At 41.4% G+C, this 26,008-nt stretch overlaps 1 protein-coding gene across 1 annotated transcript in view; it reads right to left on the bottom strand.

The window, feature by feature from the left end:
* Positions 1-26,008, bottom strand: part of epha7 (eph receptor A7) — a 72,947-nt gene that overhangs the window by 31,562 nt on the left and 15,377 nt on the right. The window contains 2 exon segments of the mRNA XM_029462666.1: positions 14,694-15,029; positions 23,191-23,346. Coding sequence (XP_029318526.1) covers positions 14,694-15,029; positions 23,191-23,346 — 492 coding nt within the window.

Below are 26,008 nucleotides of genomic sequence, written 5' to 3'. Positions count from 1 at the left end.
CGTCTCTCTCTCTCTCTCTCTCTCTCTCTCGATCTGTTCCAGCTGTGTGTGTGGGTCCACGTCTGTCCTTGGACCCAGCCTACTGCTAGAGAACAGAACCAGGTCATCACCACACTTATATTATGTGACTGATTACCTGATTCTGTCCAGCCGGCGCCCTCACCACACCCCAGTGCCACATCACGTCTAAATTAAAACTGTAGCTGATGATTATTTCCATTATCTTCATCTTTGTATGATTGTTTTAATCTAATCAATTCATTCTTTATTGCTCTTATTGTAAATGTACATAGTAAAAGACAGAATTGTTTCAGTGATCTAAAATATGTTTTGACAAGCTTTGACCCCCCCTCCCTCAGTGGGCTGTCAAAAGTCTGGGAAATGTAGGAAATCACTTACTCACAGCAGTTTGAGGGAAATATCCAACATATAAATCACAAGATTTCATCATAGCATATATTCAGTGATGAATTGGACGATATAAAATATATAGAGTATCGGAGTATTTTCCTTTAAAGCTTATGTTTGAATTCATAACTCTTAGCAGAAATGTTTATTTAGATAACACCTGCAGCTTCTTTCAATGTTTTAGTTATTTTCTGTGAAATGATTAGCTGTCTGTGAAAAACCTGTGCAATCCATGGCAATATGTGTGAGTGTGGTGTGAACAAAGCTTCATTCTTCAACCGTCTGAGCCCTGGCTCACTATCATTACAATGATGTCATTATTGTGAGATAATTAGCCTTGAAAATGTGTCCTGGGAAACAATCTCATAGCTTCTACTTTCTCCATCCAGCAAAGTGTCTCTGTTTTGCTGCCAACTATATATTAGACTTGATAATGACTCTTTTCTTCTTTGCGTGGTTACAGAAATTTACTTCACAATATCCACCGTGATCATTTTGCCTAGTGCGGGTAATACGAATAACAGCCACTCTAATGAGATGTCAGAGATCATCAGGGAAGCTGGGGAGAAAATAATGGTGATATTGAGAAGGACTTCAAAACACTACTATGAGCTGAGCAACATAATACACCCAGCGCGCTGAAGGTGGCACCTCGTGGCATTAAGCAATCCAGAGAGGTAGGTTTTGTAACAGCTCTATTAGCTGTATAATGTTTTCTCATTTTGGCTGTTTCATGGCTTTGTGGTGAGCTTATGGAGAGCTGCTTTATACGACAGAAGCAGAGAACAGTCACATAAAAGTGTGAGCTGAGCAGATGAGCTTTCTTCTCCCTACTGGGGAAGAAAGAAGTACTGTACTTCATTGAAGTCAGCAGACTGATTAAAGTTTGCAGATTGGCCAGACACAAAGAAAAAGCTCAATCTGTACTTAACTGTGGGGTTTTTTTTTCTTTAGCTGGCAAATCATATTTCTTTTTTCTTCAAGATGGAAAAAGAAACAGGTAGTGGTTCTTTACAGAGAAGAAATTTAAAAAGGAATAAAAAACGGCAGCAAATAACACGCTATGGTCAAATGAATGATCAGCCTCCACGTGGAAATGATCAGTAGTCAATGCTTTGAACACAATATGTTGTCTCATAAAATGCCTGGCTTAACGCAACTGCCATTAGTCACAGGGACAATTAAAAAAAGCTGCCCCAGCCTATCCTTTGTAAATCTGTCTGAATTGCCCTAATCCTTCATTATCAACACAAGAATAGTTGGTGGGACCATTCATATCTATATAGCTGTCTGCTCTGCGCTGCAGCCTCCCAGAGCTGTGTGGATTCAGGCTCAGAAAGCAGCAGCAGGGGGTGGGCTGTTTGTGATGCAGATTCTCTACTAGAAGAGGACCACCAGCAGTGTGGTGCACAAACACACACGTACACACTCATACAGTATGATGGTTTGTCAGCATGTCAGGCTGAGCCTGGCCTTGTAGTAGAAGCCATATATCAGCCAGTCAGTGCAGTCCCCTGCTGATGTGATGGAAGAAGGTTTAGGATTTCACTCAGCGCTCTGTGGAGGTGTCAATCTGCCTCAGCTGGCAGTAACAAGCCCGTGAAAGAATTGAATCCATATTGGTGTTAATCAGGGCCGTGAATCTAACCTCAGTACTTTTTTGGTAAAGACTTAAATATGTCCGTACAGCAGCAAAGAGCATTGCAGTCAAGTAGTGAAATGTGAATGCCTGGTCAGATTCATGATCATACTTATTCTTTGACTAGGTCATTCCTAATTTAAAACATAACATTGCCAATGTAGTTAGACTACTTCCTTTAGGCAAAGTTCTTGTCTGGATGCATTTAACATTTGAGAACTTTTGCTTTTGAAATAGTTTTGTAGAAAACAAAGTAAGTAAAACTAAAAGTTATTAGAGTGGCAATCATTTCAATGCCGAGGCCCGATGTCAAAGCCTGGTCACACCAGAAAGTGGCACTGCAAAGTTCTTCCATGCGTCTAGAAGCTTTGTGACAAAGTGACCACGTTGACAAACAAGACTATGAATGACATGAATAAAAACTTCTTGATTTAAATCTGGAAAGTGCTAAAGAAAATGTTTAACTGACTACTGGCCAAAAACATAGGTCATCAGCAGCGTCACAGTCATCATTGTATTGGTAGGAGCTTACAAACCGCCATCATGTTTCCAATCCTACCATACACACACACAGACCTGTGTATACAATATACACACACTTTATATAGAATAAACCAGGGTGAGTGTTCTTGTTGCTTGTTCTTTTAGAACAATGAAACCCTGAGCCTCACTAACCAACAAAACTTTACTTTTCCCAAAAATAATGTCATTCTAACAACTTTTTTACTGTCATTGGACAAAAGTTGAATTTGTGGGGAAAAAAGTTTTTTGAAAAGAGAGTTTTGAAAGGATAAGACACAACAATGTCAAAGCATGATACTTACTAGTTAATGGCTGACTATACACAGACGGTTTCTCTCCTAACAAAGTCCAAATAGGATAACAGCACCATGTGAAATTGGTCCAAAGCAGCTTAAAGGTGCGTACCAAAGCGAGTGACAGAGGGCTCACAAATTGAGAGATGAAGCCCGACATCCTGATTAAGACCGGCAAGGTGTCACATCATTGTCACCCTTTGTGTATTGGTCCAAGGATTTGCCACTACTGTAATTGGTGATTTCAGTGTGATAGGCGGCGAGGGAGACAAGGCTTAGACTTAGTGGGAGGGCCCGTGGCAAGAGTTTGCTTTTCATGGTGCTGAGGTTCTCCCACATCCCATCCTAATTACCCCGGGAACAATGACAGACAGTGGCTTTTGCCTCTTTGTGTCAGACGTCCAGTATGTTTACTTAGCGTATCTCCAATCCACTTTGTCACCAGTTAATTGGAGAGCGGTGACTTATTCTAATGCAAATGCCGGACATGTTCAAACAATTTAAAGCAAGCTACCTTCACTTATCTCGAGGTGAGACAATAACAATGAGCGTGTTGGCAGTCCGGGGGAGAAGTCTTCCCCTCCCGCTGCACACCATGCATATGATTTCAGTGTGTGGGGGACGTTGAGTTTACAGTATGCACTCATCTCCAGTGGCTGTCAGATGCTGCACACTTTGGACTTCCACACTGAATTCATCTTGTGTTATCAACTGCCATTTAATTTCAGCCAGAAAGCCGAGGATGTTATCTGTAAAGTGTCAGATTAGCCATACAGCTGAACAACATCGAGTCAAAGCATTAAGTCACTGAGTCTTGCAAGCTAGATGTAATTTCATTTTGTATTGTAGACTAAATCAAATAACGTTAAGACATTAATAAGTGATTATCTGACTTCCTGAGCACTAGAGGAATGTTTTTACAAAACTCCAAACCTGCTGAGAACACAGGGGTCTCCTGCAGGCCTTTCACTTTATCTCTCATCGAGACGTCTACAGCCAAAGTATATGGGTCCTCACACATTGTGACATACTTTTTGGCAGCATTCAACAGCGAGTCACTAGTGTGATCGGGAGATGATTTGGGAGGAATTTACAAATTTAATTAGCTCGGTCTCTAAGGATACAAGCTCTTCCAACTTTCATTTAGATGTAATCTTTCTTCGAATAATACATTTCAGCACACAGAAGAATAGCTCCTCTTAGTCTCAATACCTCACGACATGCAGTCGTGGCAGATTACATCCAGAAAGTGAAATGGCAGAGAATCAGTGAAAATAACACACACCCAGCATAACAGCAAGAATGAATGAATTAATGAATTAGGGGTATTATGGTATACATGTCCACATTTTGGGGTGTAACTGGTGCATTTTTTAAATTTTAGATTTATTTATAAATTCCTTGTTGAAGAGAGCACCTGCAGCTTGTTTATATGATGCAAATTATAGAAGGGGCTCAAACCCTAATAGACTCATTTGGATTAAGGCTGTGGCATTATGGTTTATTTGATTATTACTCAAAGACAATTGGCCAAAGGAGACTCTGCCAATAACAAAATACTCTGGAAATACAAATGTTTCAGGGATCTAAAGTAAAACTTCAAGACCAAACGTGGTGTCAAAAATCAAGGACCCTATTATGTACTAACTAATTTTCTTAAATGACAAATTCATCACATTAGCCTCAATAGATCACAATGTATTTAATGGTATTGTGTGAGATGGTAATGAAGCTTTCTGGGAAATGTAGTCATTGAGTAAGGTAACAGTAGACAAAGGTATGTTAAGGAAACTAGCTCAGAAGAAAACTCATAACATTACAGAGAACAGTATCCACTGATATAATGTGTCCTGTATATTCACAATCACTTGCCTGTTAACTAATTCTCTAAAGGTAACTAGTCTATTTCCAGCTAAATGTGTTGTTCTCTTGCATTTTGCCAAAAAATCTCTGAAATCACAAGGTTAAATGGGCAATCATTGTGTCCCAGCAGGACTCGCAGTGCTTCAGTCAGACACGAACACTTCCACTAACTCTTTGTCCCAGCTGTCCACGGATGCAGCAGCACGAGCAGAGAGGAGGGACGGGTGAAGGAGATCATCTGATACAAAGGGACTGGGAGACTTTGCAAAAGCTCTTGGCCGTGTTACCTTGTCACAGCATCCCTCACGCCCTCACTAACTTCCTCTAGCCCAGATGTGAAGCCCATCTGCTCCACAGCCAATACCAACAACCTTTTCGATCTTTGGCTGCCATAATCTTTTTACTGTTGTTTTATACCAAATAATTAAAAGCAGCCGACCAGATGGCTGTCATACGCTCCCTCTGCTTTGATAACAAAAAGGTTTCAGTAAGCGCTGATTTAAAGCAGTAGAAGTACAGCTGAGGATGCTAGCAGGTGTGCAGGCCTAAACTAAGTCTTGGTCAGGCCCTAAAAGAATTTCAGGCAACAGCTTTTCAGGGTCAAAAGGTTGTCAGTAATTGCCAGCGGCCTGTTTGAGTGGAAGCAAATGGACTTTCTGATTTTTTTTTTTCTCTTCCTTTCTATAAAGCCAAAGTGGTCTGCCACAAACTCATTATGATTTCCAAGTGTGATGATCTGAATAAAAGGGGAGGAGGGTGAAGCAGGGGGTTGAAGACATAATTAGTTTTCCTCACTGCAGGAGACAGTATGCTGATGAGACAATGAAAGACTGAAAAAAGCCGAGCTGTCAATCTCCCTCGATTCTTTCATCTCACAAAGCACAAGTGAGTAATGCTCACAGACCCCAAAAAATCCCCGCACACCCTGCAAGCGCAATGCACAACTGTGTTAGGCAACGCAGATCTCTGCCACTATAAAGCATGTCGTAGACCTCGGGAAGGAAGGAAAAACAAACACTTTGAAAGAGGAAGCTTTCTAGTGGAACATAATCCAGGTCATGTTTAGTCAAAGTGCTAGAAATGAATAAACAAAGGTAACCACGCAAATATATCATCAGGGTACATAAAGCAAACAAAATATGAAGAGCAGGACACATTAATCAAGCAACTTACTCCTACTTAGAGCACTTAAAGGAGTCATGTTTAAGAGCCGCTTTTAAGAGATCACATGATTAATCACATGTAGGCCACTGTGCTCGGCGCAGGAGTAGCCAAACAGAATCAAGGATGTAACCTACCTCTGCCTTATTCTTTATTCTCACATGTTCTCTGTGATATATGATTCTTTAAAAGCCAACACAATTTAAATGATTACATTAATCTTAATCTTTAACAACTTCAATAGCAAATCACACAACAAACCTGCATCAAAATCTGAGGGCAGATGTCTGTACCACAGCTCTCACTGATCTTAGCTGGCTATTCTAAATCAAGATAAGACGCCTCTAGAGCTCTTAAAGCTGGATACATTGTTTATTCACACAGTTGGGAGCAACAGTACAAGCTAAAAACGAAATATTTGAAATAGTATCACTTTATAGAGCTGTTACGGCTAAAATGTTAGCAAACTTTGCCTATTTACAGACTTACTGGACATGGAGCATCATTAGTTAATTAGTAAGTTACATATTTATTAGTTGTGTTACTCCTGATGAATGTATAGCCTATGGCTTTTTAGCAGCCAGATGTTCCACATTCTTCACCAGCTAACTGCTAACTTTGTCTGTGTGCTTGTTAGTGCTGGGCAGGGTAGTGTACTGCGGCTTTATGGATGTATTGATCAGTGCAGCTTTAAATGTAAATAGTTTCACTATTTACATTTTTTGCTTTGATAGATGCAGGCTTGGGCAGCTGCTTCTGTTTTCCTGTGTGTGATGGATACAATGCTCTCTCTTCAGCTAACATGCTAACACTCTCTGGGCTGCGAACAATCCCTCTGCACGAGCAGGCCAAACACCATCGCCTACAAGAGACAGCCATCAAAGTTTAGCTATTGACCGGGGATTGCTTTTGTGTGTGTGTTTATGTGTGTCTTTGTGTGTGTTTTGTTCAGTAGGGGGAATTCACTGCTATTGGGCACCTCCGGCATGCAGCCCTGCTTGCCTTTTATTACCCTTGGAAGTCTTTTTAACTCCTTCGGCAGGAAATGAAACACTCGAATGGCTCTATTGCAAAGTGCCAGAGCCATTTGCAACCAGGGCCGTGACATTCCCGAGCATGTGTTCCATATAAAGAGAGGCTCTGGAAGTCACAGGTGCATGCTGACAGGGTGTGTGTGGTATGTGTGTGTGTGTGTGTGTGTGTGTGTGTGTGTGTGTGTGTGTGTGTTTGATTGAATGTATAGAACGAAGAGCGAGTGCAAGCGAGTGGGTAGATAAACAGAGAAGGAAAGAAAGTATTTTGGTGTTTACTGAGGCCTTACAGTCACCCGTGGGCAGTAAATGGAGAGCTGCTGCATTCCAGAGCCAGAGCCAGCTGCCTTCACTGACCGGTCAACGCTTGAAAACACACAGGGCAACTTTAAATATGGACGCTGAAGTTCACTTTCAGTCAGAACATTTCAGGGAGGAAAATAAGGATGTTGACTTTCTGGTTTTGTTTGCTAATAAAGCTAACATTAGCCACCATGAAATCAAACCAAGATGAGTTTTATTGCCTATAAAACTTTTCATTTGTAAAAGGAATATCAATAATTATAGCCCATCCCCAGTTGTTTTTGTATTTCCTTTTACACGCATGTATCATTCTGATTTAGAATGTGTAACAGAAAAAAACACCAACTTGCTTCCAAGCTTTTTTTTTTTTTTTTCGCTGATTAAATCATCAATATTAAAAGAAAGATGATGAATAATCAGATGCATTTCTCTGCTACAATATTGACTTTGTTGCTCAGCTTGAGAAGACTGCGTACTCTTGGTGCTTCATAGTGCTGCTAAATATGTTGCTTATATTCTCAGTGCAGCTCTTTTGCTCTTAGGTCACACTGGTATTTGTCCCACGCTTCATCTCCCGCACCAGACTGACTGCCTTAATTAGTGGCACTCACTGAGAGACATTAATAAGTGTCTAACAAACCTGAGATGGAATATATTAGAGTTCCATTTTTGTCGACAGTGACATTTCTCATCAACTACCCCTCAGGTCTGTAATTTCACTGAGCGAATACTCTGCTGATCTGTCACCCTGTGGTGGTGGCGTGGAGACGTCTCACCTTCCAGTCATGTACTGCTACTTATACATGGGAATTACAATCCAGTTCACACATGTACTGTATGTGTGTGTTCCTCATTTATCAAGGTCAGCTGATGCTTTTTTGTTTTTACAAACACACACACACACACACACACACACACACACACACACACACACACACACACACACACGGCTGGACAGAAGTCAACGTTTCAAGCATCAAGCTCTTCTTCAGAAATGTCACTTGGTGGTAATTAAATATATGAGCATTATCTAAGCTGACGCTTAGTCAAAAAGCAAAGCTTGCGGAAATACATTAAAGGGATATTTCACACAGATATATACACTTCTACCTCCACCCTTTAGAATACAGGATGGAATGTACTGTAGTTTGCGCTGCTCACAGCTATTACAAAAATAACATCTTAAAAATTCAACAGCAGCCAAAAATAAAATTCCATTGTATTGTATTAGTGGAACAGAAATTGTATAAATATATACGTCAAAAACGGACCAATTAAAACCAAAACTATCTGCATGGATTATTTTGACTAAATGAGAGCAACTGATGTCTGTGAGAAAAAATAAGTGATTCCAGAAAGGTGAGGAAAAGCTAAGTTGCTATGTGAAAGGTAAACAGCAGATTGACTGCAAATCAAATAAAAACATTGCCTCAACCTCTTTCTGCTGCCTCGCAGAGGTCTGAATAATTAAAGCCGAGTCTGTGTCTGCTCCAGGGAAACACAAGCTATAGGATGAAGCGTAATGTGAAACAGCGCTCCCATTTAAAGTTCCATATATTCCCAACTGAGGCCAAAACATCAGAATGTTGCAACGTTGCCACTTTGCCAGCTTTCAGAATGAAATAATAATGCGCTCTGCAAATGTACCAAATTAGTGGCACTGCATTCAAACACAATCCATTTTTGTGGAAATTAACAAAAATAATCCACAGAAGATAACGAAGAGTCAAAGAGAAACAGAGAATGAATAAAGAGTTACTATAGTGGCAGTATAATAATAAAGAAACACTACTATTATAATGATATCCATTGAGGTACACCATGAGTAACATTAAACATAGTGTTGCATGGATTGATCTAATTCTCTCCTTTAAAATGATATTTGAGTGAATGTGTTGTTACCAGTGGAACCTCCTGCTATTCAGCTGTAACGGAACAAAGAAACACCGATATTCCCCCACGTGTGAGTGTCTGAACTGCATGTCTTCAATCCTAAGACACTTTTTGCTGATGTCTTGGTTTTCCTTTCCAACTGGATGCTGGCACCCTTTCTTTCATGATTCTCTGTATTATTTAAACGCATGTTGCAGGCTGCTGCAGACATTCACATATCTGCTGCTCCCTCCCTAAGAAGGTCTAGAAGTGAAATATAATATCACAGCTCTTGTTTTTGATAGTTTTTATTTGTATTTGCTTTATCTTACGCTAAAGAGGAGTATATCTGGCAAAGACAATAAAGACGGCAAATGTAAATGTGGTTCTATGTATACTACATCGGAAATAGGGTTAGGGTTAGAGTTCTTATTTATGCTGTTTATTGATCTTTTCCTCAATAATCAGCATAACAATGTGAGATGATTAATTATGTTAAGGCTTGTGACATAAGTCTAATTCAATTATTAAGATTGTCATTATTCTATATGTTTCTTATTTCAACATTCCCATTGAAGTCATCTGGTCTCTCTTCCTGACTTCTTTAACCTGCCTGTGGCTCTATGTACGAGCTTCAGCGGATCAAACAACACTTGGTGCTCTGTATTTACAGCAGCAGGACGGTGTGTGTGGGATTTAGTCAAAATAAACTACAGTGTGTGTGTGTGTGTGTGTGTGTGTGAGTGTGTGTGTATGTGTGTTCATGGTAATGAAGGAGCATATCAACCAGTGCAATTTGTGTGTTTTTAATATGTTTTGGACAACAATGGAGCTCTTTAGCACAGAATAGGAAACTATATCAGGCTTTGATACACACACAATACTTAGTTTTCATACAATTTATTGACAAGAAGGAAAATTCATGCTGAATATCAACAGAAAGTCTCAGCAATCTGCAGCCATCAGCCCTCTAACCTCATTCTAGTTGTGAGGTCTATTCTTGACTACAGCCCTGCATGGATGTGTCTGCGTGTGTGCTTTCCAAGGCAGTGAAACAGCCCGTTGCTCTGACAGGCTGCCTGAACACAGAGAAAGGACTGTCCAATGGCTGCAATAGGGACCAAGTGAAGGGGAAAGAGGCAACGCCAGCTTCTGTGAGGGAGGGCTCATTCAAGCACAGCAGATTCGGGGGGATTTAGGGAGCTCGTCTGCCAGCAATAAAAGGCTGAAACAGGATACTTGGTGAGATTAATTACCTAGATAGGCCACGATAATGCCATTTAAATGGGAAAGTAATTAAAGTGCACCTTCCATGAAAATTATTCATTGCTGACGGATTGGGTGACAGACAAATCAGAAGGCATTTACAGAAAAGCTACAGGTTAAGTGCTCCGAGCTGCTGCTCTGAGACCACCACAGTTTTATTGCAGCTGTTGAATCTTACTGCTTTGCCCAGCTCTCATCAAATTACTGTGAGCATGTGGAGCGGCGTGGGTGGGGTGGGGTGGGGGGGTTGAAAAGAATGGGCTCCCAGGTAACGTAAAACCGGGGACAAATGCTACAAAGGAGGATCCGCTTAACTAGAAAATTACACTGGCTGGCACTGGTCAGTGGGGACTGCTCAGAATCAATCAATCCTTCTGTTTAAGGTCACCGTGGCAGATTAGAACACAAAAAGGGATAAATCAATGGCCTTATTGTTCCCCAAGTGTTACTTTCACAAATGCACTGAACAATATCCATTTAGTGATGATAAAGTGTCAATAAAGTGGCCATATAGATTACCACTGAGGAGCTGGGGTATCAATTTGCACCCATGGACATTTATTATTCTAATTCTAAATCATTGCTCTCTTGTAAAGGTAAATAATTATGCAAGAAACTCCGCTATGTTCCGTTCTGAACTCCAGACAGTAAGCTGCTGGAGGACAGTGACTGAAACAGTCAAACAGAACAGGAATATGTGCTTCTCACGCAATGCAAGGGCACAGAGGCTTTTCAGATCAACGTGAAATGCTTAGCTTACATTCTTGTGTGCCTTGATGCTTTTCTCCGTTTTGCACCGAGAGATTGGACTGAAGGGAATAACCTTTCTCTTTCAATGTTCAATTAGGTTTGAACTTGAGGGAGACTATGTATATCATCTTACATTCACACAGTGTTGCACAACAAATGTAGCAAAGAATGGCTCGAAATAAACGCAAAAGATAACATAACTCTGTTTGCTGATTTTGAAATTCCTCTAATGTAAAAAATGTGAAATAAATATTTAAAATTCAATATTATGACTACCTTATCAAGTGTGTGTTATCATCTATGTTTTGGAATGACAGCTACTGCTGCTGTAAGGACTTAGCCTACATGGGTCGCCCACTCTTCCAGGTCAGAGACCAGGTCGCCCGCGTCCCAGTAACTTTTACAGAAATGTCACAACCTCATGATAAGCAAGGTACCACGGGGGTGGGCTGGTTGGTTGCTGTAGTGGTGTATGCATGATTTGTATGAGAGAGGCATGTTCAAGCTAAAACATAAGTTGCTCTTTTTTAGGCTTCAATGGAAAATACATTTTAAAACCAGATTGTGACACATCCTTGTGTAGTATGTACCAAACATTGTGCCCTTCTCTCCTCCATCGGAATGACAAAGAGGCAACAGATAGATGTAGTAAGCAATGTTATGTATTCCATGTCTGCACAAAGACAGGTCTACATTTTGAAATGATGTCTTTATCTTATGAAGTGTTTTGAAAGGATGACCGCAATGTTCTGAGGCATTTATAGACAAACTCACCATAGTCTAAATAATGCATTGGCTAAGCCACACCCACTGTGTTCTGCTCTGACTCACCCATGGAGCCTGTGGATACTTTAGAGCACTGCTCAACTATTATAAAAGTTGCTATCGCAGTATAACAGGCTTTGTGCTGCTGGCTAATACAAGCAGCGAACATTAAAATCAATTTCCACAGGCTCTTCCTTTCACTCATTATATTGTGTATACCTCTTGCTGATCGTACCTAAACCCCATTTCACTGGTCTCAAGCTGAAGATGTACACACACACACACACAAACGCACACACGCGGGTCCCGTCGCCTGTCCCATAACCAATTTCATATCTTATTTCTGTGCCCTTCTCTACAGTGATTTTTCTGGCACAGAGATGTGAACATCCGCTTGAATAAATATTAATGGTTATTCTATGAGCAGTGCCCACTCACAAATGTGCTGGAAGAACAAAAGGCCTTGTTTACAAGTGCGCTTGAGGAAAGCTGAGGCACGGAGGGCCTCTGAGGGCGGCTCTGTGGCGCCGTCTACTCACAATGGAGTGCTGATTGAAACACACTCTTAACTTCCAGCATACATCGGTGGCGAAGATGGCAAAAATCCTCAACATGATGAATTTCTATTCAACCGCTGCAAGAACTGAGCAGGAGAAATCAGGCTTATGAACTTGCAGCCTCTACTTAAACTCATTTAAGACAGAGCTGAGAGGTAATTAAGTTTCTGGGAACAATAAGCACTCAGCACCTTGTGTAGCTCCAGCCTCGCTGCAGACTTTTCCTTTGTTGTAATTAGGGGAGGTGTGAATTCCTCATCAGATGGATCACCATCTGCATTCACACACTGCATGTTCACCCCAGTCCCTATGAGCCTATGTGCATGCTGATTATTATGCAGGAGATGGAGATGGGGAGGATGGAGGAAAGGGCTTCTCTCTTTTAAGGATCTTTCGGTACTATGGGGCTCCAGCTTCTTGCCACGCAAAGGTTAATCAATTCTGAATGATTTGCTATAACATTTTTAATAATGCAGCCATTCTCTAATGAGTGGTCATACATGCTCGTTCAGGAAGGACTGATTGTTTTAGGAAGCTCCAACGTTCCAATTACAAAGCGCTCAAGCATTCCCTAACAGCCCAAAGAGCACTGGACACAGCGTGGGTCCAGTGAGTAGGACAATGAGCCCTGCAGTGTGAAGCTTATGTCTGCTCAAGAAGGGAAACAAGAGGGACCGTCACTTGGCCATCAATAGCAACCTTTTGCTGATTATTGACTTGGACTTCAGCCCAAACTTGCAGAGATCGGATAGTAGTTCCAGCACCTCAGATCTCAGTCACTGCTTTATTCTCTTTAATGTTATCTTCTGTATTTCTAGCCTTCATTTTAAGGTATTATTCTGTCCCAGAGCTGTCCTACCATTGAACAGACAGATTGGGCCGCCTTGCCTTGAGGAGCTGCTAACTCAGAAGGAATATGATTAGTCTGGTTTTCAAAAAGAGTATTTAGTGTTGTATCAGGTCTAACTAGTGAGACTAGTCCACCATTAAATACTTGGGGAAAATCAAGATTTAAAATGTAATGGAATTGATCAACAACAAAAAACAACGACTTGACCCATGCTGGCCAATTACCCTGATTAAAGTTTAAATTGTGCCACATGCTCAAAATAATAAACATGAGACCATCTTGGCTAAGCACACCACTCTCTTTCACAATATCTAATGGCTAAACATTCCACCGGGTTAACGGAGTAATTGTCTGTTGTCAACATGCCACGTATAATTATGAGTGACTCTAAAAGAGCATGTGTTAATTGTTTTTTTCTGGCTTTTTCCTGCAGGTTGTCCACTTTCCGCCATCCTCGTGTCCTTGGCCAGACAACCTCTCAGCACATTCCAGCGCGTGTCTCTGTCACGAGCAGAGCGCTGTGAAATACATCATCCCCAACGCTACAGCCCACACACATCCATTCAACTAAATGCCTCTTTCTTCCTGTCTCTCTCACAGATACATCCATCTTGTAAACGGAGATATTTACTGTGTAATACATTGTTTTATGTATCAAACCACAGCCTCTAGGGATGTATGTTTTGAAGAGAAAAGTGGCAGCTGAGCAGCTTTACTTCACCATAAGATGGTGACATGAATGTGAATGACTAAAGCGATATGATGATGATGTAGGACATGATTGGCCGTCACAAGGCAGATAGGTTATATATCCAGCTAAAGCTCTCTGTGCAGCCTTCTTTTAATCACCATAGTCAGAACACTCTTTTGGGCCAACTGTGTTTCATGGATGCTCAAGCATGAAAGAGGAATGTTGTTAAGTGGATCCATAGAAATAATCAATAAAAAAAGGCTTTAGAGTTTGTCACCGCAAAATACAGCATTTTAATTACGGTGAATTCCATCAAGACTGAGCTGCAAATACAGCACTGGCTCTCTACGTACCACTGGGAGTCTGCTTCATTGCTAAGCTAATAATGTTGGCCACTGTAGTACTGATACACACATTAAATTATTCTATCTATAATATGCATAATGGATATAAGTATTATGGATTATATCAGAATATGGTTATTAACCCTAATAGGGAATCATTACTGTAGTTTGCATATGAGAGGTTTTCAAAATGAAATGGTCAATCTCCTAATGCACTGTGAGCTGGAGCAAAGGGGGAAGTGTGCATGGACTGGTGTGAGACTAACGTTTCCAGATTCAGCCTCACAAGAAGTAGTTCAGCATTTTGGGAAATTTGGTTAATTTTCTTTCTGTGAGTGAGAAAAAGAAGATCAATGAATTTGACCCAAGAGTCCTTACCTGCTTGACCAGTAGCGATGCTAACCGCCGCAAACAGTCTCTGCGTGCGGCTCAGTTCTGACACCCCGTTGACAGCTTCCACTTCAAAAGTGTAGTTGGCGTGGGCGAGCAGGTCCATGATGGTCACATAAGTGTCCACTAATCCTGACTGTGCAGGAGAGTATCCCACATTCGGACCACATGGAACACACTCCTCAGGTTCCCAGCTGCAACGCCGGCATATAACCCTGTAGGAGACGTCGTTGCGGCCGCCTGTGTCAGCAGGCGGGCTCCACTCCAGGCTAACGGTGGTCTGGTTGATGTTGTAGACCAGGTTCTGAGGCGCGGAGGGAGGTCCTGTCAGAGGTGGACACAGAGGAAGCCAGAATTAAATAACTGTGAGCCAAAGAAAGTGACAGCCAAGAGTGTGCACTGACTGAATATGTGCTTCCACTGTTCTCTGAGAGAGAAAAAACACACTACAGGACATGCCAGCTCCAGCCCTAGAGCCAAACACGGACGCTCAATTTTAATAACACTCAGATTCAGAAAAGAAAAAAAAGTACAGGTTCACTGAAAAGAGTCAGCTTTGGCAGGAACCAAGGTCAGTGTTAGAAGCCTGTGAAATCAAGGAGTGGAGCCCAGAGTTTTAAAGGGGGACCCTTGCAACATCGTTTTTATATCACCCCACACACACACACACACGCGCGCACGCACGCACACACACACACACACACACACACACACACACACACACACACACACACACACACACACACACACACACACACACACACACACACACACCTCTGTTTCGCTCCTTCACCATCCATTACACTGTAAAATCTCTTAATTAAATTGATAATGAGATTTTACAGCCTACAGAGTTTTTCAGTTTAAAGTCAGGCCCACATAAATTGTCTCGTTATCACAAACAGAAACATTTCAAAATGTCTTGTCTTGTAACAAAAAGCAAAAAGAAAGTTGATAATAATGTCCAACTGATTGTTTGCTTAACTCATAAAAGTAAGTTGTTAAATACAAGCGTTAGCTTATTAGCATCCCAATATGTATTGAATTTGGCCTAAAATTCTAAAATAGCCTTTTTGTTCTGTTGTTATTGGTCATTGTATTTCATGTGTCAAAACACTTCAATTGTGGATTTCAAATTCTGCATTAGCACTGATCCTGACTTAATTTTGCTGCTAACGCATCAAAACCTGTATTTCTAGGCAGCGTGACATATTCGTGATCCAACTTGAAGCTGCTTTACTTCCAAATGAAAAAAGCTTTACTAGCAAGATGAGATTGGTCGGAGCAGTGAGAGTGAAACTTGCTGCTCGTAAAACAAAAACAATTAAACTGAACCATAAAGCTCCGGGATGCAGCCTCGTTCCTCATATTTTCATTGTGAACTTTTTTACAGTGTACTCATGCATACAAACATAGCTGCTGATTTATCCGAATGAACGAAGGGATTTGTTTACATACCGATTGTTAACAGCATCAAATCTGCAGCTGCTATTAAAATGATTGAGACATGGTGACATGGGGAATCAGAGGCCACACAGTGCCTCTCTAAGTCTTCCTGCTCTCCAAAAATATACAACTATCCCAGCTGGAAATGGTGGCTTTACTGGGTTAGAGAGGTATATCATGTAGACAGCAGGACACTTAAAATTTATGTCCCTCCAAAAAAAGACTTACCCACAGAATTTATGAACAATATTTAAACCTGGATTATCACCGCGCTGTAACTGCCATATACAGTTTCACTTGACACATAATAACAACTAGCTCCATGGCATCAAAAGTGCACAGGACCACAGACCATTTGCCTGTAAATGTTCACGTAATGGCAAAGAGATTAGCTCATCTCGTAAAACAATGAATAATAAATTGCTGCTTTCATCTTTCAAATTCCAGGCTGTTGGTTTTTATGGCCCAGATGTTGATATAAATAAACTCCCCCTGATGTAGTAAAGATTATATGACTTGTATTCTTTGTTTATGAATATTTTAAGAACATCTTCCTTCTGTTCTGAGGGAGAGTTGAACCGTTCTGTTTTCACAGGGTATATTATTTGAGGGAATCTTAGAGAGGGACCTCTCAACTCATTACATTTGTCACATCAACTAACAAAATAGGTCATGCATATGCATAGAGCAAAAACTGCTACCATAATATGTGGGCTCATTAATACAGCACTTGTTTTTCCCTGTTCCACACATTAGAACCAAGGGTTTAACGGAGACATCCATATTCATGATTATTAGATTAAATTAGATGAGACTGACCCTGGATCTGTATGACCTTTTGTATGTTTTTTACGTGCACACTACCCTGCAAGCATTTATTTTCTTCCACTAAAGGTCCTAGTATTCGTAACGGAAGGCTTGTCGGATTATCTAACATCTGAAACTTCCCTTCAGGTGGGGAGAAAGGGCTAGCTTCCACAAGTTGTGTTGTCTCACATAGCCAGAACTATCTCCACAGCGCTATGTCAGCGCTGGAAACGACCATGGCTGCGACCATTATCATTTCTGGTACAGGAGGAAAAAACGTTCTTGTTTGCATTTCTTTAAGCCAATCACAATTGTCTTAGCCAAGGCTTCAGCGATGTGCCCTTGCAAACTAGATGGCGGAGATAGTGGAAGGGCAGGAGAATGCCAGCTGAAATAAACAGCCAATGGTTGATGTTTTGCATGCGCAACGCTACATACGCCACGTGAAAGTGTACAATTTGTCGCGGCAAGACCACAAAGCCAGAGTTGTTGGAGAGAGTTGAAGGCAGCGGGAGAAGGCTGCAGTGTGACCCCTTCCAACAGGTATATACACTATTCCCGTCAGACGTGGTGACATGACACATTAAACTATCCAGTTCTTTAATCGCACTGAACCCCTCTTCTCTTTCTTCTTCTACGGCCTCTACGTCACTTTGTTTCTCCATATATGTTCTGTCTAGACTCAGGAATATGAAACTCTGCCCCCACTTCACCTATAGCACAGATTTGCTCTGCAGCCTAAGCCCTCCACTGTCTGTCTGTCTGCTCATCCTTATAGCTCAGGGGCTTGTCGCTCTCCCTCTTCTTTTTTACTATTTTTTTCTGTCTCTCCCTGCCCCACTCTGTCTTATCTTGTCGTGTTCTCTCCTCTCACCCCTCCTCCCAGTCAAGTTTCATTTCACGGATTAGCCTGCCCGAGCCCCCACAGCCTGAAATGTCTCAATCATTTGCTAGCTTCCTTCCAATGCTGCCACTGTTACCAAGCATGGGCGAGTGTGTTTGTGTGTTGGTATTATTGTTTTTGTGCTTAAATATAGAATATGTGTATGCACAGTTTATATTTCCAGCTACAACATTTGCATGTTAAAATGGAAAATATTTTAAAGCCTGTGATTTTGTGGAATAAACAAAAACAACAATGTGAAACAGTGTTTAGAAAACACAGAAGTAGCCAGTACATCTCATACATTAAGAAATAGAATGCATAGTTTAGTAGCAGATCGTTTTAGGTTATGTTTCAAAGCCCATCCCCACTCTGTGCGGAGTTGTGAGACCTGAGTAAATCCAAGCTTAGGAGAGAAGAATCCGGCGCTTATCGGCCTTGAGAGGTGCTCCGGGCTGCCTTAACCCTCCACAGCCTATTAGCTGGCTCTGCTCTAATTGGGGAGCTGTGGGGAGAGGGGCAGCAGGGGTGAGTGGTATTCAAATCGCCCATGAGGTAATCCTCACTCTACAAATGTGTGTTGTGACCCCGTGACCTAGCCTCTAATGATGTGGCTGCAGAATGAGGGAAGCCATGCAGAAGAGGAGAAGAGCTCGAAGAAGATTTTTTGTAGCTGAAGGGCCTCCGGCTGCTGTGCTAATAAACACAATTTCAATACTACTTTAGTGCCACACTGAATTCAATAATGGATTTGCTACGAGCAAAAAATGTGTGCCGCAAGCTAAAATTCCATTTCAGCCTCTGTAGAGATGCTGATGGCTGGTGTTAAAACAGCAAACATCATTGTTGTGCACCTAAGCTGGATAGGTAAGTCTTTGGAGATTTTACTCATTCCGAAACACTGATATGCAAAAAGTGAAAATACACAAATTAAATTTTTATGCCAAGAAGCATTTGATTTGAAGCATTGTGGGACTCCCTGGGGGGAGTCGCTTGGTATGTCTGTAAAGCAGTCAAGGTCCATTGTGATTGGTCAAACTGTGAGTGTGATGCCTTTATATAAACTCTTAGATGTCCGTATATATATATATATATATATGTGTGTGTGTGTGTGTGGGGGGGGGGGGGGGGGGGGTAAAGTGGATGCAATCCATATTTGCAGCAATCTAGATTGAATTTACATGAGCATGATGGGGACAGAGAGGCTCTATGTTTTCATCAGTATCATTTCCAATTGTTACATTCAAGTAAATAACAGCAAGGCATTGCTGATATGTTGTGAGCGCTCCCTGCAGAGTTCTTAAAGAATCGTTTTGGTTTATTTCAATCTGGGTCTTTTTTTGTATAGTTTTGGCATTTCTATTGATTATACTAACATTGTACTCAATAAATAAAAATGCATAGAGATAATGGATGGATGGATTAATGAGGTCAGATAAAGTGAATACGCCTAAACATGTCAGTAAGAATCCATTTAAAAGAAAAAATGCAGAGCTATGGAAGTAGATATGAAGACATTGTGGATTAAACTTGAATTTGCGTTGAGGACTGAGTTTAACACTGGTTCTGATATCTGGTAGCAACACTAGCCCCGACATTCTGCAGCCCTTTCAGTCCCCTAGCAACTCCAGGCAGGATGAACCCTCTGACGGACGTCAACTTGTTGAGGTGGCACATTTTTAAGGGGCACGGCGGGGGCTGAGAGGAGGAGACTTCTCACAACTGCCCTTTTCAGCCCCTAGCTTGCACCAGCACTGCTCACAGCTGTCGCATGATTGATGACTACTCCCCAACCTGTCAACAACTCCTGCTTCGTCTTGCCTCTGGAGAAAATGGCTCCCTGTGGCCGTCCCCATATGTCTCATTTTCTTACAACTTTGCATATGAATGGTGAGGACAAACATTCAAAAAACAAAAGCATTTCTTCCTTCCGCCCCCTCTTAACACATACCACATGGGAAACTATGTATCTGTATGTTTTTGGAACTTCTTCCCTCATCTTTATTCAGCGTGGATTTGGATTTGCGTGTCCCGACATTACATCTTCATCTCATTTCCTCTCAAATCCTCATAGACACATTCTTAATCTCTATTTGCCAGAGATCCATCTCACTGTTTTGCTAAGGCCTACGATATGGTAGCTTTAGAAACCCCTATTTTAAAAAAATCTGTCAATCAAGCTATTTGTTCAGGCAGCGCAAATTCATTTTCAATTATTATTCACTCCTGGTCTGGATAAGGCTTGAAAAAAGGAAATCACAGTGACTATTGGTCACAGTGACTTAATCCGGTGATGAATGAGGAAATGCACGTACAGAAAGCCGTGCAAAATTTGTGCTGGGTGCATGAGGAAGACGGGGAAGCTATTCATACAAGTTAAAAAATACATATTTACATAGAATGGTATGGGGTCATCAAGTGTAGACCCGAAGTTAATGAAAATGAATAATGGAAACTCTGCATTAGGCAACTTCAGTAATTACTACGCTTCTTGGCCAAGGTGATTACCCAGAAGGGAACAGCCAGAGGACACTGGGAAGAAGTGGGGACCTAGTCCTGTTCTTCTTACCACGGCATGCGAGTCCTGCCCTTGATCAGCAGGAGATGTTGGAGTGAAGCGTTAACATCCGATTAGGATGGTTGGAGCAGTGAGTAATGGACCTGTCTTTTAGAGCAGATCAGTATGGTTGCCTCTGTGCTACACGGAGAGATTGGTGGTTTGTGGTCATTCGCCGGTCTCAAATTAGCTTAGCCTGAGTTATGTCCTTGTTTGTGTCAGACGGTGATGGGAATAGAGTTCAACAGCCAAATCTGAGCTCTGTAAAGAACTTTAACATGTTCAAATTGAGCTTACTGTTTTCATTCATGAGAAACTTGTCATTTTCAATTTCTACAAATTCTGCCATTGGGCATTCTTACCTGTTTTGAACAATTAGACGAAAGAATAGCTACATTGCCTCTTCATATAAATAAACATACTATTATGTAACTTTTTCTCCACTGCAGCCATAAGTGACAGTTATGTGATAAAGCATCTTCATCTCCCTCTACAGACTTCTTATTTTACTTTTGAGATAAAACCATTGAAATGATAATGTGTGACATGCTAAGTAGTGTCAGTGACACCGGAATACAGAATTGGCCTACAATTTGCTAACATTAGCTATGTAGCAGTCCCTCATTCGTTGGTACCTGTTGTCATTTCCCTTTTCACAAATCATTTTAGCTGCCACAGTGCCCTGAGTGGATTGCAGGTCATTCAGTTCACCTGTTGGCTCCTAATTAAGAATTGAGAGCAGCTTGGGGCATTTCCTATCTCGGCCAATCCCAGTGTGAAGACACCGTTTCTTTAGGGCTAAAGAGAGGTAGAGAAGTGCCCATCCAGGCTTTTTGATCTTTCTCTCCACTTAATGCAAAGCTTATTTCTGCAGATATTCTCAGTCAGAAACTCAGAAGCTCTTTAGGCCCTTTGAGACTTCTTTGCTTTCTCAACTTTTCTGATTGAGGTTGATTTTGAGCATGATGAAGCCTAGCTGGAGTATTAAAGCATATTAAAGAACACCTTTCCACTAGGTTACCTGCATCAGGGCAGATTTGAGTGTTATTCGTGCAAGAGATTGTGTAACGGTAATGCCTGCAGGCTTTATTTTGATGATTCTTTTATTTTTATCAAAACCACCTTCATACCCATTTCCTTATTATCGTGGAGGCATATATTTATTGTTGAAAAGGCTTTTTTATTTTGTTGTGAATGCACTTTATTTATATTTTTATTTTATATATTTAACTTATTTTTATGTTGTTGGTAGCTGGTTGTCATTCTTCTTCCTGGTGTGGGGAATCAGTACCTCCACCGGTAACAATGGCCACCATAAACCACTAAGGCTTTAGCTTACGCTTTAGTGTACTGAAGTGATCAAGGGTGTGTTGTATTTCTGATAAACTCAATGTCTTTCATTTGTAGGAGGAACAACATGGTATTGCTTTTTACAGGAACACTTTAAATGAAAGAGTAAATCCAGCCTGCTGCAGCTAAAGGCAGAAAGGAAATGTCCGACTTGTTAACAAGTTCAAGTTATAATTTAATTTTGCAATCCTCTAACTTACCCACTGTTTTTCATGGTTATATAATTAACCTACACCCAGCATAAACATTATTTTACATAACATAAGAATCTGAGAAAAGGTGCAGACTTCCGCAGCTTGTAACAAACACACCTGTGCATTGACGATGTGTTGCAATACATGGAAAGAGTTTTGGAACAGGCAGAGACAGAGATGCTGCTCAACAAGCTGTTTATGACAAAGAATCATTTTTTATATAATATTTACAACATTAAATCCAAACTCCAATCGGTATAATCCTCTCTTTGATTCTCCGATTTAACATTCTACTATTTGCATAATACCTCAGCGGCAGTCTTTCCCTGTCTCTGTCACACACACACGCACGCACACACACACACGTGCGCGCACGCAGACACACACACACATTCTGACTTGGCCTACTTTGAGTGTTCAGGGAGAAAGTGGCCCTGCTCAGGATGTGAAACAGGCATGCTGATTTCCCCGCATATGCGTATCTCTTTTTGTTGTTTTTAATCAACAGAACATGGTACAAAATTAACGCATTTTAAATGTTAATTTATCTGCATTCTTTCTTAATAGCTATGTTAAAAAGAGAAGGACGAGGGTGCGTATTTAGCAGCCAGAAGCCTGTGGGCCTATCAGGAGTCTTGTGATACATTATCAGCAGAATGAAGGCACACAGATAAGGTGCAGAGATCATGTTTAGGGGTGCTGTTTACCTTCACAGATAAAGCAGAGCGGTACCATTTCCCTGCTGCGGTGTCACTCCCCGTGCACAGCAGCTGAAGGCAGCAGAAAAAAACATCCAGGAGCACCTTGAAATAAACTTGTTTGGGAATGGATTTGGAGCAAATCAACCCCACCCTTCAGACTGAATCCCCCAGCCTGTGTAAATAAGCCATCAATGGCTGTCACCTAACTGTTACACTGGCCAGGACAAATGAAGACGCAGGGTGCTGCCTGCGCTGCTGCTGCTGACTGTAATTGCAATCTTTCAGACGGGAAATGGCAAATTGCTCCTCTCATCATTAGCAACCAGCTAAGACAGAAAACAGACATGCAAGCCTGCAAACATAATTATAATGACATACTGGGAGGCATAGGACTGCCATGGAACACATCTGGGGCTTTCATGAGACCACTGCAGACTGGCTGAGCAGGTCTGGAGTGTGTTTTTCCCTGCCATGTGTGGCTGTTTAAATTCAGATCCCATCAAGTGATCTGCGCTGTGTTTACCTAGCAACGGCATGGCAGACTTACTTGTGCAGGCCACAGACGGAGGGTCAGAGGGTGCTCGGTAGTAGCCGTCCTCGCAGTCGCAGCGCCAGGAGCCCTCGCGGTCGTTGAAGCTGTGCACTGGACAACGAGAGCACTGAAGGTCCTGGGAGGAAGACTTGTAGAAACCACGACCGCACGCTGCAGAAGGAAAGAAAAAAAGGATGAGGCCAAGGCACAGAGAGGAAGACAAAAAGAAACGTATAAACCCTGTTTGCAGAGACAGTATTACAGTATAGTATGGTACCCTTCAATCTCAGCATAATGAAGGTGGCTATTTTAAAAAACAGGTCGAGTGCTCAATTTAACAATTTTCCATATAAAATGTTTGAAAAACTGAGTAGAGCTGTGTTTCTGGACCTTTTTGTTTCTCGACCCTTTAAGTGTCCACTTCTCACAGACTATGTCTAAGAGTTGTGAACAGTTCAACTAAAGTCATTGTCCCTTCAAAACTGCTCAGAGGACAAATTATACGACTTTATACCAAAAAAGCAAAGTTCAAAGAAGATACTAACTTGTGAAGCAGAACATTTCTTCTCTCATGTCACATTAATCATCGAGCAACATTTGTCTTGTGACCCCAGAGGGAAATGTTGTTTTAATAAACCAGGGTCCTCTGGTGCTGTAGACAGCTCAATGTACTTCTGGTGATACAAAGTAACGATTTTTAAACTGATGCCAACATCGTTTGAAGTTAAAAGAAATCTGAAAACAACATGTGCCATTATGTATTAGTTTTTGATAAGGATCCCTTACATTTGGTTATCAAAGAAGTGTGGGCAAGATACAGTATGTACTAAGCAGTAACTAAATGCTCAGTAATGGGTAAATATGGCAATGCTGGTATAAAATAAAGTAAATTCATGTAAAAAGAAACTCAATAGATACTTTTATTTAGTAAACTCCAGCAAAGCCAGGTTCACACAGCATTATAATCACTGATGAGCTCAGCAGACATTACAAATCACTAAATTCTCCAGTCCTGTGCAAACACAGTCTGCAGAAGTCGTCACTTGAATTCTGATGATGAAGAGGGCATGACAGGACAATGTATTGCGTTCACATCCTGGATCAGCCAGTATTTGACTGAACCTGCCCCCGTCATCAAGCAGACTGAGCCATGAAAAAGCATCGCAAATCTCAGGTTGAGACATTTGCCCGGGATAAACTACGACACTCACTTCAAGAAGTAAATAACAAGGCTATTTTTATTCTGATGAATCCTCAGGGCAGTGAGGAGGTCCGACTTGTTTATAACAAGTCTTATCTCTGAGAGGAAACATTCTTCAGTAGCGCAGAGAGATAAGCGTTAATGTCGAGCACAGGCACATGGTTCATTTCAACATTTTACCTTTGACCAAGACAGTAAACAACCTGATAGACTGACTGACTCATCATGTGTGGTGAAATGGTCTTTTAACAATTACACTCTTACACCCAAATTATTCACCCACCCCCCATTTAGAAATAACTCCCATGACAGCAAGTGATGACAAAGACATAATGTAAATAGCAACAACATAGTGATGCATAGCATCCTTACTGTGAATCACATGCATGCAATATTTAAATACCAGCAAATAATAAAATGTCTTTTTTGGGTCTGGCTATTTTGGCCTCTGTGTCGACTAATCCACAGTGACCGTCTGTGTGCAGAACAGAGCTAAGCCTGGTGAAAAGTTGCAATCCAGGCCACATGATTTCTTAAACAATCAGCAAGAAATCTATACTTCTGTGAGTCGCTCTGCATACAAACGATCAAATTATACAAAAATGCATTTTTCATGAGCCACTGGGGGAAATGAGCAAAGATTGTCATACTCCCCCTTTACAGATCTGGGTTCTGCTATTTCTATAGTTATTTTTTCCAGGAAAATATATTGGCCACCACATCCTGTGACAGGTCCGGAATAAGAAGGATAGAGGAATCTGAGTTTTCTTGTTTTACCACTTCCAGAGCGGCATGAAGAAGGAGGCCGGAGCTCAGGGTATCCCCATTTCAGCTACATGAAAGCCCTGTCATTCTCCATTTATCGCACTGCCACAGCCTCGTGAAACAAGAACTTTTTTTTCCAAGAGATGATTTTATCTCCAATCTTTCTTTACCTTTCAGAGCCGGTAATTGAAAACAGAGCACGAGGAGGCTGCGAGTGGCGGGTCTTGAATGCTGACCAGGCAAAACATATAAACAGAGTATACAAGTGCGGACTCATCATGTTTACCTGCTTTTTACTGTTCACTTCTGATGAGCATTTGATAAACAGCAAAGGAAACCATGTCTAGTTGCAGTATCTGATGCGGAGTGTAAACACCCCCCTGGATGTTGATAATGACCCTGAAGGGCCTTCTCCAGCAGGTTAAAGAATGGCTGGATCCCATTTAAGACCCTACCTTCTCCCACTATGCCGGGTTGTTTAAACATTCTGATAAGCCAGCGTGTCTGTTTGCCTTTGGGTTTCTGAGAGATCATCTGCTGGGTGGCCGGTGTGCGGAGGCATGGATGTCCCATCGCGACCACCACTCCGGCAGAGACGAGCATCCACTGCCCAGATTAAGATGAGCACAAGGTTGGGGAGGGGAGGGCTTTCGAAAGTAGACTCAACTTTATTGGATAACTCCAATTTCTTACCACTTATCTCTTTTGTTCACAGTATTTCTGTGGGTTAGACTTATGCCTTATCTCCCTTAATACCAATTCCAGTACCCAAACTCGGGGTGCCAGCCCACACCGTGTGCCAGTGCCAGTTCCCCCAAATGTAAAAGCTGTAAACATGTCTGTATAATACAAACACAGATCAATCAT

The sequence above is a fragment of the Cottoperca gobio genome, chromosome 24, assembly GCF_900634415.1.
Source record: "Cottoperca gobio chromosome 24, fCotGob3.1, whole genome shotgun sequence".
Lineage (NCBI taxonomy): Eukaryota > Metazoa > Chordata > Actinopteri > Perciformes > Bovichtidae > Cottoperca > Cottoperca gobio.
The sequence above is the reverse complement of the archived record's forward strand: the minus strand, read 5'-3'. Positions and strand labels throughout refer to the sequence as shown.